Genomic DNA, 20,763 nt, shown 5'->3' with positions numbered 1-20,763 from the left:
TTTCTGTCTGGGCAGGACCAGTTGAATCACTTCTCGCCTTATCAGCCTCCAATAATTGCCACGCTGTGCAACCAGTAAGTGGGAGGCACATGGAGTCTGACCTGGCAGCCTGTCTGCTACCTTCACCAAAAATACCCCATTCACACACTTTGTCTGATACTACTTTCATTGTCTGGGCTCCTGTTTTCGGAGAATTGCTGCCGAAGTATCCTAAACAAGTTACATCTTTACCTCTATCCCTAACATGGGATGCCGAGGTGCAGAGGCACCGGCACCGCCCTGCCATCACTCTCGTGGATATGGACCCGATTAGGCGTCCTTCTTCCTTCTGCCCACACCAAGGCCCCCCAGGCCGCCGCCGCTCACCGGGAACCTTCCCAGGGGAGTGGCGGAGGGGCGAGGCCATGGTGCAGGGACCTGCAAGAGGGGCCTGACCCTGATCGAGAGGGGCCGATGGGCGGCCAGGTGGGCCTGTGGGTTTACCTTGTTGAGGTGAGGGTTCCGCGTCAGCAGGTAGCCGCGCTGATGGGTGTGGCGGCGACGGGGGACTTCGGGCTCCATGGCTGGCGCCGGGTTCGGCGGCGGGGTCAGGCTGGGGCGGGCGGCGCGCGCGGTGCAGGCGGCGGATGCTGCTGGGGTGCCCGTGCTGACTGCAGCTGTGGCGGCGGCGGCCGCACTGGGAAAGGCCCAGCGGCTAGGGGCGGGCGTGGGTGGCGAGAGGGGGTGGACGCGTCGGGAGAGGCCCGAGCGAAGCCGGTGTCCCCAGCAGGGCAGCCTGCGAGAAGCGCTGAGTCATGGCAGGAGATCATCCGAGCCGGCGTGTGAGGAGGAGGAGGAAGAGCGAGGCCCTGGCAGCGCTGCTGGTGGCGGAGTGGGGGTGGCCGCCGGAGCCCTTGGCTCCATAGGGCCTCTGCCCACCATGGGCTTATGATCACCACTGTGGTCGCCTCTCTCCATGTGGGCATGCCAAACACAGTGCACTGGGTGGCTCGGCTGACCCCAGAGACCCAGGGTGGGGGAGGGGAGCGTCAGGCCAGGTTCCCCCTGCCCGGGAAGGCTGGAGAAAGTGCGAGAAAATGCCAGAAGGTGCGAACCTGAGAGGTTCAGGCAGAGCCAGCAGCGGCCAGCAGTCATAGACACCGAGGGGGCTACGGGACCGAAGGACTCCTGAGGGGTCCCCGGGACTGTTGACAGAAGACCTCGACACGCTGAGGAGAATCAGATTCGTCTCTCCCTTCTTGTTAGCGTCTTGGAAGCTCTCTAGCCACAGATCCACAGCCCTCGCCGCGCCGTCCAGGATGCGGGCCGTGCCCGGGGCGCTGAGGCCGGAGGGAATCAACCTTGACCCAGAATGCCAAGGCCCAAGGGAACTGGGAGGAAGCCCAGAGAGGGGAGCTCAGGCGCCACACCTGTCAGTTTCTATACGTTTTCCACTGGAATTTATTTGAATTCCAGTAAGATAAGAGTCAAGATGTTAAGGTGCAAAGGCCCAGTGAACAGTCCTATTTATCTTGTATATTATTTTTCTGGGAGTTTTAGAAACCTGATGTTCAAGAACCACTGCTCTCTCTGAATAATGATGAGTAAGCAGTCTTTCAGGCCTTCGGTTTCTTCTTTGGTAAAAGCAGAAGGTTAAACTAAATTATCTTGCAAAGGTGATTTATTTATTTATTTAGAGACGGAGTTTTGCTTGTTGCCCAGGCTGTAGTGCAATGGCACGATCTGGGCTCAAGGCAACCTCCGCCTCCCGGGATCAAGCTATTCTCCTGCCTCAGCCTCCCGAGTAGCTGGGATTACAGGCATGCGCCACCACGCCCAGCTAATTTTTGTATTTTTAGTAGAAACGGGGTTTTTCCATGCTGGTCAGGCTGGTCTCGAACTCCCGACCTCACATGATCCGCCCGCTTCGGCCTCCCAAAGTGCTGGGATTATAGGTGTGAGTCACAGAGCCGGGTCATTTTTATATTGTTTTATTTACATTTATGCTTGGAGGTTCATGGACTGGAGGAATAGTAAGATCATAGCCAAAAGGAGTGTCTGTCTAATAAAAATAAAATAATAGCAACAGACGCTAAAGCCTTCTGTGCCCCAGTTTCCTTTTCAGTTGAATAGGATTGCTAGTTTCTGTCCTATTTGTCTCTGCGTACTGATATTACAAAGGATAGTATTTGAGATTATTTGCTGATTTTATATCTCCATACTCTAGACACACATCCAATCACAGTGTTTTCATTTCTACTTATGTTACTTTGCCTTATCAGAAAGATTTCTTACCGTAATTGTATTTTGTCAGTACTTACATTTAGAAGCTTCTTTGACCTCGTCTGAATTATCTAGAATTAGTTGTGTTTATAGAGAATATTTTCTAGGCATCACAAAGTTCTTTTTTAAAAAGCCCTTGAAGTTAAATGACACCTTTCATTGTGAATTCTATACTCCATAAATACTTAATCCTACAACATTTAAGAAAAAGGTGTACTTTACAAAACTTACTCTCCTGAATTAACTGAGGAACATTACAATTAGGTTGTTTTATGTGAGAGAAAACAGTTTAACAGCAGGCATGGGAGCCAACTCAAGCTGCTTAAGAAGAAACAAAATGTTAGTATAACAGACCCTTATTATAATAAAGTACTTATTACATGAATTTAGATATATTACCTATCTGTTCCTGTTTCTGAGATTTAATATCTACAGATAGGAAAGGTGTTATAAGTACAGGGAGTAATCTACAAAGAGTGTATGGCCTCTCCCTCAAAGGCAACATTACAGGGGAATTACAATATCCTGCCAGTAGTAGGTAAAATTCACATCTTTCATTTATATGTTTACTTTAATTATTAAAATAGCCGCAGTCATCTTCAATGAAACAGGATAAGGCCTAGCTGAAGGAGCCATTTAGTAAATTCACGTGTAGTTCCAAGAATACTGGAAAGAACCTATTTTTCTACATAAATGTTAGCTAGATTATCAAAATTTTCAGTCTTTTTAAATAATAATCTCTTATAAGGTTAGGTTTTATTTCCAAAAATGTAGGAAAACAGATGCAGAGAAAAAAACTGCTTTAATTTGCCTTGTAACAAATTGTGGTTGCACTGTCAGTCTGAACTCAATTGGTAATGTTAAGAATGGGTATCATTCACAAATTAAGGGACTAAAACCTGTAGATTTCTGTTATACACAGCTGAGAATGCTATCAGTCAAAATCAGATTTTTCTTTCCCAAGTTATATTTTAGCACACAAAGAGCTTTTACAACATAAAATATGATTGTAATAGATACTCTGATCTGGGCCGGGCGCGGTGGCTCAAGCCTGTAATCCCAGCACTTTGGGAGGCCGAGACGGGCGGATCACGAGGTCAGGAGATCGAGACCATCCTGGCTAACACGTTGAAACCCCGTCTCTACTAAAAAATACAAAAAGTTAGCTGGGCGAGGTGGCGGGCGCCTGTAGTCCCAGCTACTCGGGAGGCTGAGGCAGGAGAATGGCGTAAACCCGGGAGGCGGAGCTTGCAGTGAGCTGAGATCTGGCCACTGCACTCCAGCCCGGGCGACAGAGCGAGACTCTGTCTCAAAAAAAAAAAACAGATACTCTGATCTAATGTCGGTTGAGATTGCAAGTATAGAAAATTCAGGAAATAACAGCACATACAGCAATTCAAATATTTTACTTTCAGGAGATAAAAAAGATTAAAAGAAAAAATACGTATCTAGGTGATGATTCGTAATATTAACTAAATGATTCTGTATTTCTTCACACAAAAAGCACCTTACTACTATGTCTTCAAAATCTAGTGTGCATTTTATAACACATCTCAATTTAGACACCAAATTTTTATCAGAAATTTGATCTGTATTTCAATTTTATAAAACTTACATTTGCAATAGGAGATTCTCATACCTAACTTGTTGCAAATATACCATAAAGTTTTCCAGTGACTAAATTGAGTATCTGTTTTATATTTAAATTAAAAAGAAACACAATTTAAAACTGAGTATCTCATTTGCACTGGCCACATTTCAAATGCTTAGTAACATGCCAGTGCCCATCGAATTAGAGAGCACAAGTCTAATCCAATGCATTTGGGCGCTTAATTAAATGTTTTAAATAAATAAAGGTAAATATACATACCCATGTTACTGTAATGTTCATACAGATGTTATTACATGAATTGCAGAGTAACTCAAGTTATACTACCTTATTAGTTTCACATATATAGCTATTTATAACTGTAAATGCATGCAACATACTGATTTTCTTTACAAAGCACGAATTCTTTTCCTTCTTCTCAGATAGTCAACCTAGTTGTTTCATTCCTCAAACCATTTTGTTGAAAGTTCACAACATCCCAGTTGATAACATGGCATATGGATTAAAATTCTAAATTAGTAAAACTGCATTTTAAATAAACCTTCTGAAATTCATATGTCCACATAAGTATTGTGCTTCAAGATAGCCAACTGCTGGAGAAATTTTGCACATACTCTCAATGTTGCTGCCATTATTTTCCCCCCGACAGAGTCTCACACTGTCACCCAGGCTGCAGTGCAGTGGCGTAATCTTGGTTCACTGCGACCTCTGCCTCCCGGGTTCAAATGATTTTCCTGCCTCAGCCTCCCTAGTAGCTGGGATTACAGGAGTGCACCACATGTCTCACTAATTTTTGTATTTTTAGTAGAGAGAGGGTTTCACCATGTTGGCAAGGCTGATCTCAAATTTCTGACCTCAAGTGACCTGCCCGCCTCAGCCTCCCAAAGTGCTGGGATTATAGGCGTGAGCCACAGCACCTGGCCAGATGCCATTATTTGAAATGTTTTTCAGTTCTTCTTTTGGAATTATTTCTTATTTACTCATGGTAAACACTATAGCACATTCTTTTAAGAGTATTTTATTAGTTTCAGGCCAGGCATTGTGGCTCACACCTGTAATCTCAGCATTCGGGGAGGTCAAGGCAGGAGGATCACTTGAAGCCAGGAGCTTAAGACCAGTCTGGGCAACAAAGTGAGACCCTTTCTCTACAAAAAACTTGAAAAAAAATTATCCCGGTGGGTGGCATGCACCTGTAGTCCCAGCTACTCAGGAGGCTGAAGCAGAAGAATTGCTTGAGCCCAGGAGGTCAAGCCTACAGTGAACCATGACCGTGCCACTGTACTCCAGCCTAAGCAACAGAGTAAGGCTCCATCTCAAAAGAAAAGATTATATTAGTTTTACATCCACAGGTACCAGGGATTAGAACTTCAAAATATATTTTCGGGGGACACAGTTCAATCCATAACAAGGATGAAGTCTAGAATCAGACTGACTGGGTTTGAATCTTTCTAGCCCTGTGTCTTTGAAAATCTTATTCCCTCTCGGCCTCAGCTTCCTCATCAGAAAAATGAGGATATTAAAAGTACCTGCCTTTTAAAGTTGTTATGGGGATTAAATGAGGTGATTTTTGCGTATTTATTCGACAAATACTTACCGATCAACCTACTGTGTGTCAGCCCCGATATAGGCCCTGGAAGATTTATAGTGAATAATACAAATTCTCTGTCATCTAGAAATTACATCCTACTGAGACAATAAACAAGCTATACTATGTCATATTACATAATGCAGATACATGTAAAGCACTTAGAAAAGTGCCTGTCCCATAGTAAGCACTCAACAAATGTTATTCCTTTCCTCCAAGATCTGGTTCATCTTACGAAGCCATTCCCCATTCCCTCACATAGATATTTTCCCCTTAATTTATTCAAAATGTTTCTTGAACACTTCCTCTATGCCAAGCCTTAGACTAGGCACTGGTAGGCAAACATAAGCTTATGGGGAGAAACAGCCAATACACAGGTAAAGAGGTAGGTAATTATGAAATCTGAACTGTAAAAGAAATGAGTGTGCACTTCAGCAATTAGCAACATGAAGACTAATAATTTTAAATAAAATTTTCTAAGAATATAAATTTTACTTACAATTTTAGCAATTACAGGTTTTGGCTTTAGAAAGTAGAATTAAGTGACTTGACAAGGTTAAGTATTAATCTTGTAGGATTAATATTATAGTGGATTTTTCTGTTTGTGTTTTTTACTCTTATAACAAAGTAAAAATTTTTTGAAGCTGCTTGTTTTAAATTTTCATGTTTTCCCAACTATCACCACAGTATACCTTCTACAAAGCATCATTTCTCTATCTAGGTCAGAGGTCAGCTATCTATGCATGTCGTGCTAAAGCTTGCCACTAGTACCTGTGCCAGTCCAAACCTGTTCTTTAGGTTGAAAATGGTAGAGCTGTTCAGACTCTACAAGAAGAAAGGAAATTATGTCACTCCCAAATTAGGAAAAGCTTATGGGATATTTCAGTTATTTATCAGTATGTAACACATTACTGCAACATTTAATGGCTTAAAACAATAACAATCATTACATTATCTCTCATGGTTTCTGTGCATTCAGAATTTGAGAAGGGCTTCGATTGTTAGTTATGGTCCAGGGTTTCTCATGTCGTTGCAATTTAACAGTGGCTGGGACTAGTAAAAGAGGGTGAGGGGTGGCTATGCGTGCATTCTCTCTCTCTCTCTCTCTCTCTCTCTGCCCTCCACCCTCATCTCTCTCTCTCAAGTAGTCTCAGGCTCTCTACATATATGATCTTTTATTATGGGCCAATGTGAGTTAATCACAGCATGGCAGCCTCAGGGCAGTCAAAGTGCTTATCAGGAGCTCAAAGGCTTTCAGAGCAACCTTTCCAGGGAAAAGGACAGAATGTGCCTTTCCTTTGGGTGACCTAGCCTTAGAGGTCACATATTGTCACTTTTTTCTACTCTCTTGATCCAGTCACAAAAGCCTGTCCCAATTGGAGGAGTGTCAAAGCTACGTGTAAGAAGAGCTTGTATGATAGGATAAATGTTGCAGCCATTTGGAAAATACAGTCACACACATGGATGTATAAAGAGACCTGTTTAACTGTTTGTTCCCAACACTTTTTTATGTCACTTTTTTAACTCATCTGAAATAAGGAGAGGGTGGTACGCTTGATATAGACAAATTCTTGACACCAATATAAAATGTGCATAAATAAATAAGTTGAGAAAACTTGGCCGGGCATGGTGGCTCACGCCTATAATCCCAGCACTTTGGGAGGCAGAGGCAGGTAGATCGCCTGAGCTCAGGAGTTTGCTACCAGCCTGGGCAACATGGTGAGACCCCGTCTCTACTAAAATACAAAAAATTAGCCAGGCGTGGTGGCGGGTGCTTGTAGTCCCAGTCACTCGGGAGGCTGAGGTAGGAGAATTTCTTGAACCCGGGAGGCAGAGGTTGCAGTGAGCTGAGGTCACGCCACTGTACTCCAGCCTGGGCGACAGAATGAGACTCCATCTCAAAAAAAAAAAAAAAAAAGAATACCATATTAAAAATAATACTGGACACTGAATATTGAATGGATGGAGAATTTTCTTTATAGACAGTGTGTTGCTATGGTGCCCAGGCTGACCTTGAACTTCTGGCCTTAAGCGATCCTCCTACCTTAGCCTCCCAAAGTGCTGGGCCACTAAAAGTGGCCTGAGAATTTTTTCAATTTGGAAAAATCTGCTTCCAAACTGTTGATAGTTTGTTTCCTTTTGTAGTTCTGAAGTTTGCAAAAAAAAAAAAAAAAAAAAAAAAATAGGATCTGTTAGTTTTACATTCAGGGAAAAAAAAAAAAAAAAACACTTACAGTTGGAACATACCGTACCAGGGGAGGATATAATGAAAGCAATATATTATAAAACTTTAGGAAACACAGGTTTTTTTTTGTTCCAAAGTTAATTTGAGACGATGATTTGGCATCATACTTCACTACCTTCCTGCAGTGTGGATACCTTAAAATCTCTGACTGCTTGCCAGTAGGCACTGAAGCCAGCCACATAATGCAACTCTGAATTAGGGAGGGTAAGTTTCAGAATACCTTACTCCACCTGTGTGGATCCACCCTGCTGTCCTTACTTTGAAAAAGCCAGACTAAAAACAAACAAATCAAAATGATCTTAAAAATTAAAAAGTCAAATTTTAAAAAACTTTATAGAAAGTTTAACTTTTTTATAACAATATAGATTGAATGTATTTAGCCCAGACTCACCTAAAGAACAGATTGTCATATAACTTATTTAATAAACAATTGACTTTCAAATACAACATGATGCTAATAGTAATTCGCTAAGCAACAGTATTATGTGGCTTTTTACTTCTCAGTATTGTTCTACGTATTTTAAGAAATTTGACGCTAGAGTTAGAGAAAGTAAACATTTAATATTTATTTTTGAGTAAAGTTTTACAAACACAAAAAAATGGTGGTTCAAAACTATTAAAATTTCTCTTTGGAATAACTAATTCTTGCTTTAAAAGTGGCATTTGTTTCTGGTACTATGTTAAATTATTTGACTTCTTATCTCAAACAGATATTTTTTTAAATGAATAAAAAAATTACACAGACAAAAGAGCCTTATCAAATTGCTTTATTTAACTTGAATAATCTGGACAAAATATTCTTTGTTTTGGAGATCAGGTCAAAACACAAACTTTTTAAATTTGTTAATTTTGTTAACCACTCTAACTAGTGATTAACATTCAGTGACCTGCCAGAAATAGAATGAAGCCAGCATTAAGCACAAACTGTCAATCTGTAATGTCACCAGAAACTTGGCATTTCAAATCTAGTTCTAAGCTGAAGCTCCTAATTTAATGGCAAAGCTCCACATTTTCTGGTTCTTGGAAGAGGGAAAATGTGTGCATGAAACGCTGTACTCAGGAGAGTTATACAAGAGATTCATTCATGATAGATGGAGAGACCTGAATGAAAGCACGTAGGCCAGAGGAAATTTAGAGTGTTAAAATGCATTTTGAAGACATGGTCCAATTCCTGACGAGAAACTGGGGAATCTTTGGGCAGGAGGGAAAAAAATCATATGGATTTGGTAGGAAAGTTATTAAGTCACTTTGGGGTTTTGGCAATATCCAAGCTTTTTGTATTTGTTATCCACACAAATCCATTCAAGACTTCCAAATAAGAGTGGAACTTATATTGATACAAAACCCTTATGTGTAATTTTTTAAATTTCCAGGCCATTCATATTTAGATTTGGAGATATTCTTTGCTAGAATACTAGAAAACTTTCAAGTATTCTTTGCTAGAACCATATGCGGAAACATTTGGAGTAAGTAATTCCGAGCTTCCTCCCCGCTCGTTCCACCTCCACTGACTGTTCATCCTCTGGGGCTAATGGAGCAGAAAAGGAGGCTCCTCAGCATACTCTCCTCTCTGATTGCTGTGGAAACTGCTCTGTCATGCAGTTAAATTGGGCTGTGGAGAGACCTGAGACCATTATGCCCCCACTGTGGCTTTAGTGTGGTAGAGTATCAGGGCAAGGCAGGAATTAAGTTTTATCAGGCAAACCAGAACTGCACAAAGAGAAGATCAACAATCCCACACACTTGCTTCATCCCTTCCCTTTCCTTTCTTCATGCTTTACTAAGCCATTCGATGCAATGGAAAAAAACAAGCAGCAAGCAGTGAAAAGATCATCCTAAGCAGAAAAGGGAAGAAGCTGCCAGAACACAAGCAAAGTTAGAGCAAAACTGTAAAAATAATTCAATTAAAAGGAATGTAATTATCAAAATGCCCCTAAAGACTTGAAATTGAGTTCAGTGACAGCTCTAGTTTGCCAGAGAATAAATGATTAGCTTTACAGGTCAGGTCCCAGAGACTTTGATTCATTCTTTGATGTGTTTGCCCTGTGTACAGGGAAACTGATATATAATTGTAGAAAATATATTGCTAACTTACTACAAATATTAAATCACCTGGACATTGTTATATATAGTTTGTCTGGAAATTCTTATTTTTTTCTAATATATGTTGAAGAGACACTAAGTCCATCTCCATGAGGCTAAAATACTTTTAAAATTATATTTTCTTTCAACACACATAGTTTTTTTTTTCTTTTTTCTTTTTTTTTCAGATGTACTCTTGCTCTGTCGCCAAGCTGGAGTGCAGTGGCATGATCTCGACTCACTGCAACCTCCACCTCCTTGGTTCAAGCGATTCCACTGCCTCAGCCTCGCAAGTAGCTGGGATTACAGGCGCACGCCACCATGCCAGGCTAATTTTTTGGATTTTAGTAGAGACAAGGTTTCACCATATTGGCCTCCCAAAGTACTGGGATTACAGGCGTGAGCCACCACAACACATATAGTTTCTTAATAAGTATATGTGCACATAGCAAAAAGTAAAGGGGCATAAAGGTAAAGTCATATAAATTTGAAACCGTAGTTTCTGAAGTATTAAAGAGCAGTAGAGAGAATGACAAAATAGCATTTTAATTCTTATACGTAAAGATCTCACTTCTTCATATAAGCTACTCCCAACCCCCATATTCCAAGGAAGATAATGTATTACAATTTTTCTAGAATTAGCTGCTTTTAAATTCACATCAAACACATGGGAAAGGGTTATTTTTTCCTTCAGTGAAACAATTTACTTGAATTTAAGATTCTTTTGTTTCCCAGTTTCTACTTATGACAGTCTTTATACTCTATAGCAGTCTTGCAAACAGAAGAGGACTTAACAAACCCAGACAAAACTCAAATCTCCCTAGAGACGTTTTTTTTAGAAATGTTAAACAAACATTCTACAACATGCCAATTATTTCAAAACCACTGATAATTGCAGTGGATATAAATGTAAATTTATTTTTACATTTATAATTGTCAGGTTTTTCTTTTCCGATATCTCCTTATTCTACATAGTCATTTCATGAAACTAATTTATTCATTTTAAAATGACATTGCTAATATTTCTTTCTGTTCAACCTATTAAAATGAAGCAGAAGTGGAACGCTACAAAGAAAAACTTGTAGTGGGGGTGGGGCAGGAAGGTTATTGGAGAACCATGTAATTAGATAATTTTTTAAAAAGAGAGTAAACTGAATCTTAGTAATAATGGTTTTGCTGGAAATATGCTACTCTTACTATGAAATACTTGTTTCACCCTAAAGGCCATTGTAGTGACATTTGAGTTACATCAGAGTGTTCCTGGCAGTAGTTAAGGTAGTTTTTGATATATTAGTTATCTACCAATGTGTAAGAAATTAGTGGCCTAAACTGACATTTTTATTTCACAGTTTTTGTGGGTCAGGAATCCAGAGAGGGTTTATCTGGGTACCGTGGCTCAGGGTCTCTCATAAGGCAGCAGTCAAGATGATGACCAGGGCTGCAGCCATCTCAAGGCTCAACTACGCGAAGGTCAGATTCCAAGCTCATTCACACCGTGGATGTTGGCAGGATTCAGTCTCTAGTTGGCCTTGTTCTGCGGACCTCTCCAGAGCGCAAATCAAACATGCCAACTTGCTTCATCAGAACAAGCAAGCAAACAAGAAAAGCCAGAGTGAGAAGCAGACTAGAAGCAAAATGCAAGCCACAGACTTTTATAAGCTAATTTCAGAAGTGTTAGCCCTTCACTTTTGCCATATTCTGTTAGTTAAAAGCAGGTCATTATGTTTAGTTCATGCTTCAGGGGAGGAGATTGCACAAAATACACGGATACCAAGGGGCAGTGATCTTTGGAAGTTTTTTAAGAGGCTGCTTACCACACCTGATATGGGAAATGCGTTATAACTTGAGAGATTTTGTAGATCTCAACAATCTCGGATGACCATTTCTGAAGGTTGGTGAGTTTTATTTCAATAAAGCACAGTCTATTTTGTACTCTGAAATTTTAAAAATTGTTTGAAATAATTTCTTATATAAATATTAAAATAATTGCCTAGTTTTCACTTAATGATATATCTAAATGCTCAAAACATTTTTCATGTTGTTAAACAAAATTAAAGAGAGTCAGAAGGAAGAAAAATCAAATTTTTTCAAAATGTTTCAGTATTGAGCTAGATAATATCATAGAATACAGATTGATACATGTATCATACAATAGCTCTTAATTTACAAATAAAGTAAGATAAAGGACACTTGAAGATGGACATTAAAATTGCCCCCCGCCAATAAAAAGCAAACTCACAAAAAAAAAAAGCCTAATCAATTCTTTTCAAATGTTCTCACTTCTCCACTAGGTCAAGAGGTCTCAACCAAATATTTTTGTATATTTGTTAATGTCAAAACTTGATGTATGTGTAAATTTTTCTATAGAGAGAGTTAATAGCTTCGTGAGAGTCTCGGAAAACCCAGGACCATTGCCCTAGGCAACAAGAATTTAGGTACTGAATTCTCATATGGAGTCTCATGAATTTGCTTCATGTAATCCACCCCCAAAATAAGTAAAGCCAAATGTATTTTGGCTTTACTTATTCGTCAGTGTCACTAGTGTTCATTTCATCAGTGTCACTAGTGTTGAACTCCACATTCATTCAACATATATTTATTGAGTTTCTACTAGATGCCAGCCACAGTTCTAGGCTATAGAAATGCAAATTCCAGCATCAAAAGCTCACATTCCTGGAGGAGGTGGCATAGCAAATAATAAGCACAGTTGGGCTACCCCCTTTGGGTCCCCTCCCTTTGTATGGGAGCTCTGTTTTCACTCTATTAAATCTTGCAACTGCACACTCTTCTGGTCCGTGCTTGTTACGGCTTGAGCTGAGCTTTTGCTCGCTGCCCACCACTGCTGTTTGCCACTGTCACAGACCTGCTGCTGACTTCCACCTCTCCAGATCTGGCAGAGTGTCCACTGTGCTCCTGATCCAGTGAGGCACCCATTGCCGCTCCCAGTTGGGCTAAAAGCTCATCATTGTTCCTGCACGACTAAGTGCCTGTGTTCATCCTAATCGAGCTGAACACTAGTCACTGGGTTCCACAGTTCTCTTCTGTGACCCACAGCTTCTAATAGAGCTATAATACCCACTGCATGGCCCAAGATTCCATTCCTTGGAATCTGTGAGGCCAAGAACCCCAGGTCAGAGAACAAGAGGCTTGCCACCATCTTGGGAGCTCTAGGAGCAAGGAACCCCCAGGTAACATTTTGACAACCATGAAGGGACCTCCAAAGTGGAGAGTAATATTGGACCACTTTCACTTACTATTCTGTCCTATCCTTAGAGTTGGAGGAAAATACCGGCACCTGTCGGCTGGTTAAAAACAATTAGCGTGGCTGCCGGACTTAAGACTCAGGGGTAAGGTTGTCTGGGAAAGGGCTTTCTAACAACCCCCATCCCTTCTGGGTTGGGAGCGTTGGTCTGCCTGGAATCAGCTTCTGCTTTCAATTTTCCTGGGGAAGCCAAGAGTCGACTAGAGGTGGAAAGCTGTCGTCCTGAACTCTCGGCATTAGTCGGTTGAGATCATGGTGCAGCCAGAAGTCTCTATTCAACAGTCGCCCATGCGTGCGCCCCTGCCTCTCCTTCTGACCCATACCTCCTGGGTCCCGACCACAACTTTCTTGAAAGTGTAGCCCCAAAATTCTTCTTACCTCTGAATCTATGTCCTCATCCCTGCCTCCTAGGTACTAATGGTTCAGACTTTCATTTCCTCTAGCAAGTTGTATTCTCAAAGGGATCTAAGGAAGCTCTACGCTGCATCCTTAGGCCCCTAGGCTATGAACCCAGAGAGTCTTGTCTCTGGTGTCCCTCCCAATTTAGGCATACAGCTCTCAATATGGGCAATTATGTGGGACCCATTCCCCAACACCCTTGCCAGGGCCCCAAGTTTGTAAAAAGGAGAAAAGAGAAAGAGAGAGAGATAGAGGGGAGAGAGAGAGATCAAAGAGGAAGTCAAAGAGAGAAAGAAAGAGAAAGATAGAAGTAGTAAAGAAAAAAACAGTGTGTCCTATTCCTTTAAAAGCCAAGATAAATTTAAAACCTATAATTGATCATCAAAGGTCTTCTCCATGACCCTGTAACACTCCAATACTACCTTGTGGTCAGTGTAAGCAAGGGCTTATCCTGAAAACACTGAGACCACTGACAACCTGCAGACTTCCTATCAAAAATTCTTAACCCAGGAAACTGCAGATGGCCCAAATGCATTCAATCTATAGCAGCAACTGCTTTGCTAACAGAAGAAAGTAGAAAAGTAACTTTTCAAGGAAATCTCATTGTGAGCACACCTCACCAGTTCAGAATTATTCTAAGTCAAAAAAGCAAAAAGGTAGCTTACTAACTCAAAAATCTTAAAGAATGGGGTTATTCTGTTAGAAAAAGGTGATTTAACATTAACCACTGAAAATTCCCTTAACCCAGCAGATTTCCTAACAGGGGATTTAAATCTTAATGATCATACAAAGATCCAACTAGACCTAGGAAGAACTCCCTTCAGGACAGGATGATAGATGGTTCCTCCAGGGTGATTGAGGGAAAAATAAAACACACACACAATGGACATTCAGTAATTGATAGGGAAACTCTTGTGGAAGCTGAGTTAGGAAAATTGCCTAATAATTGGTCTGCTCAAATGCACGAGCTGTTTGCACTCAGTCAAGCCTTAAAGTACTTACAGAATCAAAAAAGACGCACTCTATTGCAATCCTGACTCAAAATGTTACCTACACCCTCTCTGAAACGAATTTGCACAAGAACTGTTGTTTATAGGAATGCATCTTGATGGGGCAGCTGGGTTGTTATGAAATACTCAGGAACCCAGCCCAGCTCTAGAACTCACCTCTGAGCGCAAAGGCAATGTTGGGCACGCTGGTAAAGGACCACTAGAATCCAGCGGCCCAGACCCCTTTCTTTGTTGTCAAGAAGGGCGGGAAAACAGGTGCAGGACTGCTACATTGCTGAACGTAACTAATCCGATAAGCAGAGGTCCATGGGTGGTTACGCACCCTGGAAAGGAGTAAGCATTCGGACCATAAAGGATGCTCTAGGACTAATGCTCATTGGAAAATGACTAGGGGTGCTGGTATCCCTATGTTTCTTTTTCAGATGGGAAACATTCCCCCCAAGGCAAAAACACCCCTAAGATTTATTCTGGAGAATTTGGCCCAGTCAGAGCATATGTACCTTTTTTCCTGTCAGACTTGAAGCAAATTGAAATAGATCTAGGTAAATTCTCAGATAACCCTGATGGCTATATTGATGTTATACAAGGGTTAGGACAATCCTTTGATCTGACATGGACAGATGTAAAGTTACTACTAAATCAGACACTAACCCCAAATGAGAGAAGTGCCGCCATAACTGCAGCCCGAGAGTTTGGCGATCTCTGGTATCTCAGTCAGGTCAATGATAGGATGACAACAGAGGAAAGAGAACAATTCCCCACAGGCCAGCAGGCAGTTCCCAGTGTAGACCCTCACTGGGACGCAGAATCAGAACATGGAGATTGGTGCTGCAGACATTTGCTAACTTGCATGCTAGAAGGACTAAGGAAAACTAGGAAGAAGCCTATAAATTATTCAGTGATGTCCACTATAACACAGGGAAAGGAAGAAAATCCTACTGCCTTTCTGGAGAGACTAAGGGAGGCATTGAGGAAGCATATCTCTGTCACCTGACTCTGTGGAAGGCCAACTAATCTTAAACGATAAGTTTATCACTCGGTCAGTTGCAGACATTAGAAAAAAACTTTAAAAGTCCGCCTTAGGCCTGGAGCAAAATTTAGAAACTCCATTGAACTTGGCAACCTCAATTTTTTATAATAGAGATCAGGAGGAGCAGGCAGACTGGGAAAAATGGGATTTTTTTTTTTAAAAAAAAAAGCCACCGCTTTAGTCATGGCCCTCAGGCAAGCGGACTTTGGAGGCTCTGGAACAGGGAAAGGCTGGGCAAATCGAATGCCTAATAGGGCTTGCTTCCAGTGCAGTCTACAAGGACACTTTAAAAAATATTGTCCAAGTAGAAATAAGCCGCCCCCTCATCCATGCCCCTTATGTCAAGGGAATCACTGGAAGGCCCACTGCCCCAGGAGACAAAGGTCCTCTGAGTCAGAAGCCACTAACCAGATGATCCAGCAGCAGGACTGAGGGTGCCCAGGGCAAGTGCCAGCCCATGCCATCACCTTCACAGAACCCCGGGTATGCTTGACCATTGAGGGCCAGGAGGTTAACTGTTTCCTGGACACTGGTGCAGACTTCTCAGTCTTACTCTCCTGTCCTGGAAAACTGTCCTCCAGATCTGTCACTATCCGAGGGGTCCTAGGACAGCCAGTCACTAGATACTTCTCCCAGCCACTAAGTTGTGACTGGAGAACTTTACTCTTTTCACATGCTTTTCTAATTATGCCTGAAAGCCGCACTCCCTTGTTAGAGAGAGGCATTCTAGCAAAAGCAGGGGTCATTACACACCTGAACACAGGAGAAGGAACACCCGTTTGTGTTCCCTGCTTGAGGAAGGAATTAATCCTGAAGTCTGGGCACTGAAAGGACAATATGGATGAGCAAAGAATGCCCATCTTGTTAAAATTAAACTAAAGGATTCCACCTCCTTTCCCTACCAAAGGCGGTACCCCCTTAGACCCGAGGCCCAACAAGGACTCCAAAAGATTCTTAAGGACCTAAAAGCCCAAGGCCTAGTAAAACTATGCAATAGCCCCTGCAATACTCCAATTTTAGGAGTACAGAAACCCAGTGGACAGTGGAGGTTAGTGCTACATCTCAGGATTATCAGTGAGGCCATTATCCTTCTATACCCAGCTGTACCTAACCCCTTATACTCTGCTTTCCCAAATGCCAGAGGAAGAAGAGTGATTTACAGTCCTGGACCTTAAGGATGCCTTTTTCTGTTTCCTGGTACATCCTGACTCTCAATTCTTATTTTTCTTTGAAGATCCTTCAAACCCAATGCCTCAACTCACTTGGGCTGTTTTAACCCAAGAGTTCAGGGATAGCCCCCATCTATTTGGCCAGGCTTTAGCCCAAGACTTGAGCCAGTTCTCATACCTGGACACTCTTGTCCTTCGGTACATGGATAATTTACTTCTAGCCGCCTGTTCAGGAACCTTATACCATCAAGCCACCCAAGTGCTTTTAAACTTCCTCGCCACCTGTGGCTACAAGTTTTCCAAACCAAAGTCTCAGCTCTGCTTACAGCAGGTTAAATACTTAGGGCTAAAATTATCCAAAGGCACCAGGGACCTCAGTGAGGAAAGTATCCAGCCTATACTGGCTTATCCTCATCCCAAAACCCTAAAAGCAACTAAGAGGGTTCATTGGCATAACAGGTTTCTGCCGAATATGGATTCCCAGGTACGGCAAAATAACCAGGCCATTATATACACTAATTAAGGAAATTCAGAAAGCCAATACCTATTTAGTAAGATGGACACCTGAAGCAAAAGTGGCTTTCAAGGCCCTAAAGAAGGCCCTAACATAAGTCCCAGTGTTAAGCTTGACAATGGGGCAAGACTTTTCTTTATATGTCACAGAAAAAACAGGAATAGCTCTAGGAGTCCTTACACAGGTTTCAGGGACCAGCTTGTAACCCGTGGCATACCTGGGTAAGAAAATTCATGTAGTGGCAAAGGGTTGGCCTCATTGTTTACAGGTAGTGGTGGCAGTAGCAGTCTTAGTATCTGAAGCAGTTAAAATAATACAGGGAAGAGATCTTACTATGTGGACACCTCATGATGTAAACGGCATACTCACTGCTAAAGGAGACTTGTGGCTGTCAGGACAATCGTTTGCTTAAATATCAGGCTCTATTAATTGAAGGGCCAGTGCTGCGACTGCACACTTGCGCAACTCTTAACCTAGCCACATTTCTTCCAGACAATGAAGAAAAGATAGAACATAACTGTCAACAGGTGATTGCTCAAATCTACGCCGCTCAAAGGGACTTTCTAGAGGTTCCCTTGACTGATCCCTACCTCAGCTTGTGTACTGATGGAAGTTCCTTTGTAGAAAAAGGACTTCTGAAAAGCGGGGTATACAGTGGTCAGTGATAATGGAATACTTGAAAGTAATCCCCTCACTCCAGGAACTAGCACTCAGCTGGCAGAACCAATAGCCCTCACTCAGGTATTAGAATTAGGAGAAGGAAAAAGGGTAAATATATATACAAACTCTAAGTATGCTTACCTAGTCCTCCATGCCCATGCAGCAATATGGAGAGAAAGGGAATTCCTAACTTCCAAGGGAATACCTGTCAAACATCAGGAAGCCATTAGGAGATTATTATTGGCTGTACAGAAACCTAAAGAGGTGGCAGTCTTACAATGCCAGGGTCATCAGAAAGGAAAGGAAAGGGAAATAGAAGGGAACTGCCAAACGGATATTGAAGCCAAAAGAGTCACAAGGCAGGACCCTCCATTAGAAATGCTTATAGAAGGACCCCTAGTATGGGGTAATCTCCTCCAGGAAACCAAGCCCCGGTACTCAGCAGAAGAAATAGAATGGGAAACCTCAGGAGGACATAGTTTCCTCCCCTCAGGATGGCTAGCCACCAAAGAAGGAAAAATACTTCTGTCTGCAGCTAACCAATGGAAATTACTTAAAACCCTTCACCAGACCTTTCACTTAAGCATTGATAGCACCCATCAGATGGCCAAATCACTGTTTACTGGACCAGGTGTTTTCAAAACTATCAAGCAGATAGTCAGGGAGTCAGGGCCTGGGAAGTGTGCCAAAGAAATAATCCCCTGCACTGCAGGCCACACATTTCCATTCCTGTATCTTTAACCTTCTTGTTAAGTTTGTCTCTTCCAGAATTGAAGCTGTACAACTACAAATGGTTCTTCAAGTGGAGCCCCAGATGCAGTCCATGACTAAGATCTATCGCAGACAACTGGACCAGCCTGCTATCCTATGCTCTGATGTTAATGACATTGAATGCACCCCTCCCGAGGAAATCTCAACTGCATGACCCCTACTACACCCCAATTCAGCAGGAAGCAGCTAGAGTGGTCATTGGCCAACCTCCCCAACAGCACTTGGGTCTTCCTGTTGAGATGGGGGACTGAGAGACAGGACTAGCTGGACTTCCTAGGCCGACTAAGAATCCCTAAGCCTAGCTGGGAAGGTGACCACATCCACCTTTAAACACGGGGCTTGCAACTTAGCTCACACATAACCAGTCAGGTAGTAAAGAGAGCTCACTAAAATGCTGAATAGGCAAAAACAGATAGTAAAGAAATAGCCAATCATCTATCGCCTGAGAGCACAGGGGGAAGGACAATGATTGGGATATAAACCCAGGCATTCGAGCTGGCACTGGCTACCTCCTTCAGGTCCCCTCCCTTTGTATGGGAGCTCTGTTTTCACTCTATTAAATCTTGCAACTGCAAAATGATAACAATAATAAGCACAGTTAATTATGTCTACGATATAAAGTATGATAAATGTGGAGATAATAAGCATGATATAACTGAATTCTTTGAAGCTTTAATGAGAATATGCAGTTCTTTTGATCTTGCATAAAATCTTTTAACAAGAGTAAAGCACACTACTCTTGTGCTTAATAAATATTTGGTCTAGCAAATATTTATTAAGCACCTAGTATGGGCTAGGCACTATGGTAGATGCTGGGGAGAGGCAGTGATGAGCATGGTGGTCTGAGAATTTTGTTGGCTGAGCTTACAGGATATTGCTTCCTCTAGGAATCCCTCTGGCTTGGGTTTGGGTGTCTCCTCTTGGTGATCACACAATAAAATTAGCATACCTTTATTGTATTTTCCTCTAGGTTGCACTTATATCCAGGTTGCCTATATCTTTCCTACTTAATTGTGAGTTCTTTGAGAGTAAGACCTATATTTCATTCATCTTCGAATCCCTGGTTCTTGGGGCATAGTAGGAGTTCAAGACATGTGTTGCCCTGTACTTGAAGAGACATGGAGGGTGTGTACATGCCCTAGGACATTCTCTAACTTCCATCTTAAGCAGTAAGGTGCCTACTGACTAACTCTCTTAGGTGACAAGCAAAATCAGTGAATGTCATTGATATGAAATCTGATATGATGAAAAAAGAAATGTGTTTATCAAGACCATGCCCACGCTTTTAAAGGAAAACTAGTCATTGTTTTAACAACCAGAAATGATTCTTCATCTCAGATGTCTCCCTCTTTCCTCAACTGAGCCTATGCAACAGCTTTACCTGCCATGTTCCAGCTCATTCTTGCCCTGAGATTAGCAACAGAGAGCTGGGAAGCAGGGAGGGGAGGATGATGTTATTAAGGTGATGACCCCTGCTTTTGCCTGCTTTACTCTCAAGTTTTAGAAAAAGACACAGGTTAGGTTTTAAGCTAAGTTTTACCAGAAAAAAAAAAAAAAAAAAGAACCAAATTCCAATGTCGAATCTCCAGGGAAATAAAAGGATAAATATTCAAATTCACCTGAACTTCTCAAGGTCAATGTGTTCTATGTACAAATTGTATCAAGACAATTATATCACGTAAGCATTTCTCTCTGAATAAGAACTAATTCTCTGCCCACACCCAGCAAAATGTTATTTTTTGTTCTAAACTTCTCTCAAAGGCAAATGCTTTCCCACACTCAGAAATGCATTCTTGGTCCTCTGAGTATTAGTTGTATGCCAAGATTCAAAGTTTAAATTCTAAACACTTTTGTTTAGTTTTTAAAGCATACACTATGGCAGAAAATTATGCTTTTTTAAAGGTTTGACTCAAATAATCACTATTTCTAGGGATTATTGAGAAAAATACTTTTAAATTAAGAAATAGAAGAAGAAATTTCACCAGAAAATTTCATTTTGTTGAGACTATAACAAATATGAGGATATTGAATCAAAGGCCTGCATCCTTCTAGACCATTATTTTGCTACCATAATACATTAATATACTTATAAATATATTATTATTGCCCAGGTTGAGTTGGATTTAAATTAACAGCCCTGCATCAGCCTTTGAGGAAGTCTTTAA

At 41.6% G+C, this 20,763-nt stretch overlaps 2 protein-coding genes across 2 annotated transcripts in view; one reads left to right on the top strand and one right to left on the bottom strand.

Annotated features, from left to right (window-relative positions):
* LOC105495831 (malic enzyme 1) overlaps window positions 1-614 on the bottom strand; it is a 229,187-nt gene extending 228,573 nt beyond the window's left edge. Inside the window, exon 1 of the mRNA XM_011765679.3 lies at window positions 484-614. Within this exon, the coding sequence (XP_011763981.2) occupies window positions 484-561 (78 nt within the window). The 5' untranslated portion in view covers window positions 562-614. The remainder of the gene's footprint in view (window positions 1-483) is intronic.
* Window positions 615-16,855: 16,241 nt separating this feature from the next.
* LOC139363233 (uncharacterized) lies at window positions 16,856-20,388 on the top strand. Its single transcript, XM_071096119.1, is given in 3 exon segments — window positions 16,856-17,137; window positions 17,545-17,805; window positions 17,807-20,388. Coding segments are annotated over 3 exon segments (1,305 nt in total). The 3' UTR covers window positions 18,569-20,388.
* Window positions 20,389-20,763: the final 375 nt, after the last annotated feature.

The sequence above is a fragment of the Macaca nemestrina genome, chromosome 5 (assembly GCF_043159975.1).
Source record: "Macaca nemestrina isolate mMacNem1 chromosome 5, mMacNem.hap1, whole genome shotgun sequence".
NCBI classification, from domain to species: Eukaryota; Metazoa; Chordata; class Mammalia; order Primates; family Cercopithecidae; genus Macaca; species Macaca nemestrina.
This window is presented reverse-complemented; position numbering and strand designations above follow the sequence as displayed.